General features: G+C 51.0%; 1 protein-coding gene across 1 annotated transcript in view; it reads right to left on the reverse strand.

Annotated features, from left to right (window-relative positions):
* Positions 1-1,436: 1,436 nt before the first annotated feature.
* The window catches only part of LOC107045884, a 2,041-nt gene continuing 1,054 nt past the window's right edge, over positions 1,437-2,423 (reverse strand). Inside the window, exon 4 of the mRNA XM_015268291.1 lies at positions 1,437-2,414. Coding sequence (XP_015123777.1) covers positions 1,437-2,414 — 978 coding nt within the window. The remainder of the gene's footprint in view (positions 2,415-2,423) is intronic.

Genomic DNA, 2,423 nt, shown 5'->3' on the forward strand with positions numbered 1-2,423 from the left:
TTTAACACTGGAGATTTTCTCAATAATATACTGAACTAGGGGGCTTCGCCCCCTGCTCGCTTCGCTCGCTCTCCCCCAATCCAACTGTTAGCCCCCCACCGCGTTTGACCCTGGGACACCCTCCTCCCTTCTAACCCCCCGACCTTGGGCTTCACCCCCTGCTCGCTTCGCTCGCCAACCCCGGGGGGCTTCGCCCCCTTCGCTCGCTCCCCCCAATCCAACTGTCAGCCCCCCCACCGCGTTTGATCCTGGGACACCCTCCTCCCTTCTAACCCCCCCGACCTTGGGCACCCCCTGACCACCCCCTGACTACCCCCCCCCCACCTTTAGGCATCGCCTGAATTTTGGCGTCGCCTGAATTTTTGCGTCGCCTGAATCGTCTTAAATTTTGCCCTCATTTTTTCAAACCCGGGGGGGGGCTTTGCCCCCCCACTCGCTTCGCTCGTTCCTCCCCCCCGTCCGTGTGACCGCAGCGGTGTAACCGTACCCATAAACATCTTCCATATGAGCACCCCCTAATATAGTAATCCTCCATAAATATCGATATCCCCTTTATGACCACCCCCTCATATAGACACCTCTTATAAATACACGCACCTCCTCGTATAGGCACCCAGCGTCCCCTGAATTTGAGCGTCCCCTGAATTTAAGCGTCCCCTGAACTTGAGTGTCCCCTGATTTTTTCGCCTTATTTTTTTATTTATATATAGAGAGATAATAGGAGACTGTACTGAGAATTTAAATAGAAGATGTACTGAGAAAACAAAATGTCTCGAACGGGTGATGTAGTGACGCTGTTCGAACAACCGAAAGTAGCTTTAGAAAAACGATATACTGCTCGCTCAACTCATTTGCTATACTCTCTACGACTGACTAACTCTGAGATTCGGTGATTGACTAGGCCTGACCGTTGACCCGAGATTTCCCGAAGATTTTCGTAAGTGGCCGATCTGTGGTCAACCTTTGATGTACTGAATTTTAACTGCGTTTCAAATACCCCGGGGGCATTCAACATCAGGTTGTTGAATTACTGGATCTGGTTTCTACTGATGCTTGCTAAGGGGAGAAAAACAGGGTGAGAGACGTATCACTTGCCAAATTAAAAAACATATGGAAGATGATACTTAACTCTCAGTCCTGCAGTTCCTGGATGTCCCCTTGCTGTTGATCGTCTTCATCATCTGGGTGATCTTCTTCTGGAGGTTGTTCTGGTGTAGGTGGGTCTGTAGGAAGCAGACAGAGCTTGGTGATTGGTCTGTTAAACACCGAGTGGGCTGCTGTGATGTTCTGGAGATTAGGCGACCCATCTTGATGTCTGCCGACTTCTGCTTTGCTCGTTCTGACTGTGGCTACTCTGGTGAGCCCATCTGCTCCTGGTCTAGTCGCGATGACTCTGGCGATTGGCCACTGGGCTGGTGGAAGGTTATCGTCGACCATCAGCACCATGTTACCAACCTCGATGTTCTGCTGACGTGTCTTCCACTTGTAGATAGTCTAGTATAGAGCCTTTCGAGTTGATCTGCTGCTCCGACGAAGGTGGTGGCGTTGTCACTGTACATGACTGCTGGAATACCTCGTCTTCCGGTGAATCTCTTGTAAGCTCCGAGGAAGGCTTCTGTGGTTTGCCTGTTGACGAGCTCTAGGTGAACTGCTGACGTGGTGAAGCACACGAACACTGCGATGTGCACTGATCCCGGTTGAGCATTCGTGGGTCTCCACTTGAGGATGGCGAAAGGACCTGCATAGTCCACCCCCGTGTGGAGAAATGCTCTTGCTGGTGAGACTCTGGTTGCGGGTAATTGACCCATCTGTTGCTGAGCCTGTCTAGCTCGGTGTCTGGCGCAGATAGCACAGCGTAGGATGTAGGCTCTAACTGTGCCCCTGCCACCGAGTATCCAATAGCGTTGCCGAGTGTAGGCCAAGGTGAGCTGTGTCCCTCCGTGGAGGGTCTTCTGGTGAGCTTCTGCGATGACGAGTGTGGTGAATCTGGACTGACGTGGCAAGATTATTGGGTGGATCTGTTCTGGATGGAGTTCTGAGTTCTTGAGGCGTCCCCCAAGTCTCATGATGCCCTCCTCGTCCAGAGTTGGGGTGAGTTTCGCTAACTGGTGATTTCTAGGTAGCTGCTGATTTCTGAGAAGTACCCTGAGTTCTGAAACAAAGTACTGGTGTTGTGTTATTTTTACCCAAAATAATCTCGCATCGTTGAGTTCTCTGAATCTGTCGATGGCCCTGTTGATTGTCGCTGTTACTGCTAACAGCTTTGCCATCATGCTGTATCTGTTGAGGAGCTCGGCAATCTCGTTGATTCTCTGTACGACTGGGTGAGATTTTGCTGGTTTCGCTTCTTTGGCCACTTCTGGGATGTCCATTGATGGTGCATCGATAGTTGATCGTGGCCAGTCTTCAGGGTCCTGATTTAT

Source organism: Diachasma alloeum, unplaced genomic scaffold, assembly GCF_001412515.2.
Source record: "Diachasma alloeum isolate Michigan unplaced genomic scaffold, Dall2.0 Dall_scaffold_01105, whole genome shotgun sequence".
Taxonomy (NCBI): domain Eukaryota; kingdom Metazoa; phylum Arthropoda; class Insecta; order Hymenoptera; family Braconidae; genus Diachasma; species Diachasma alloeum.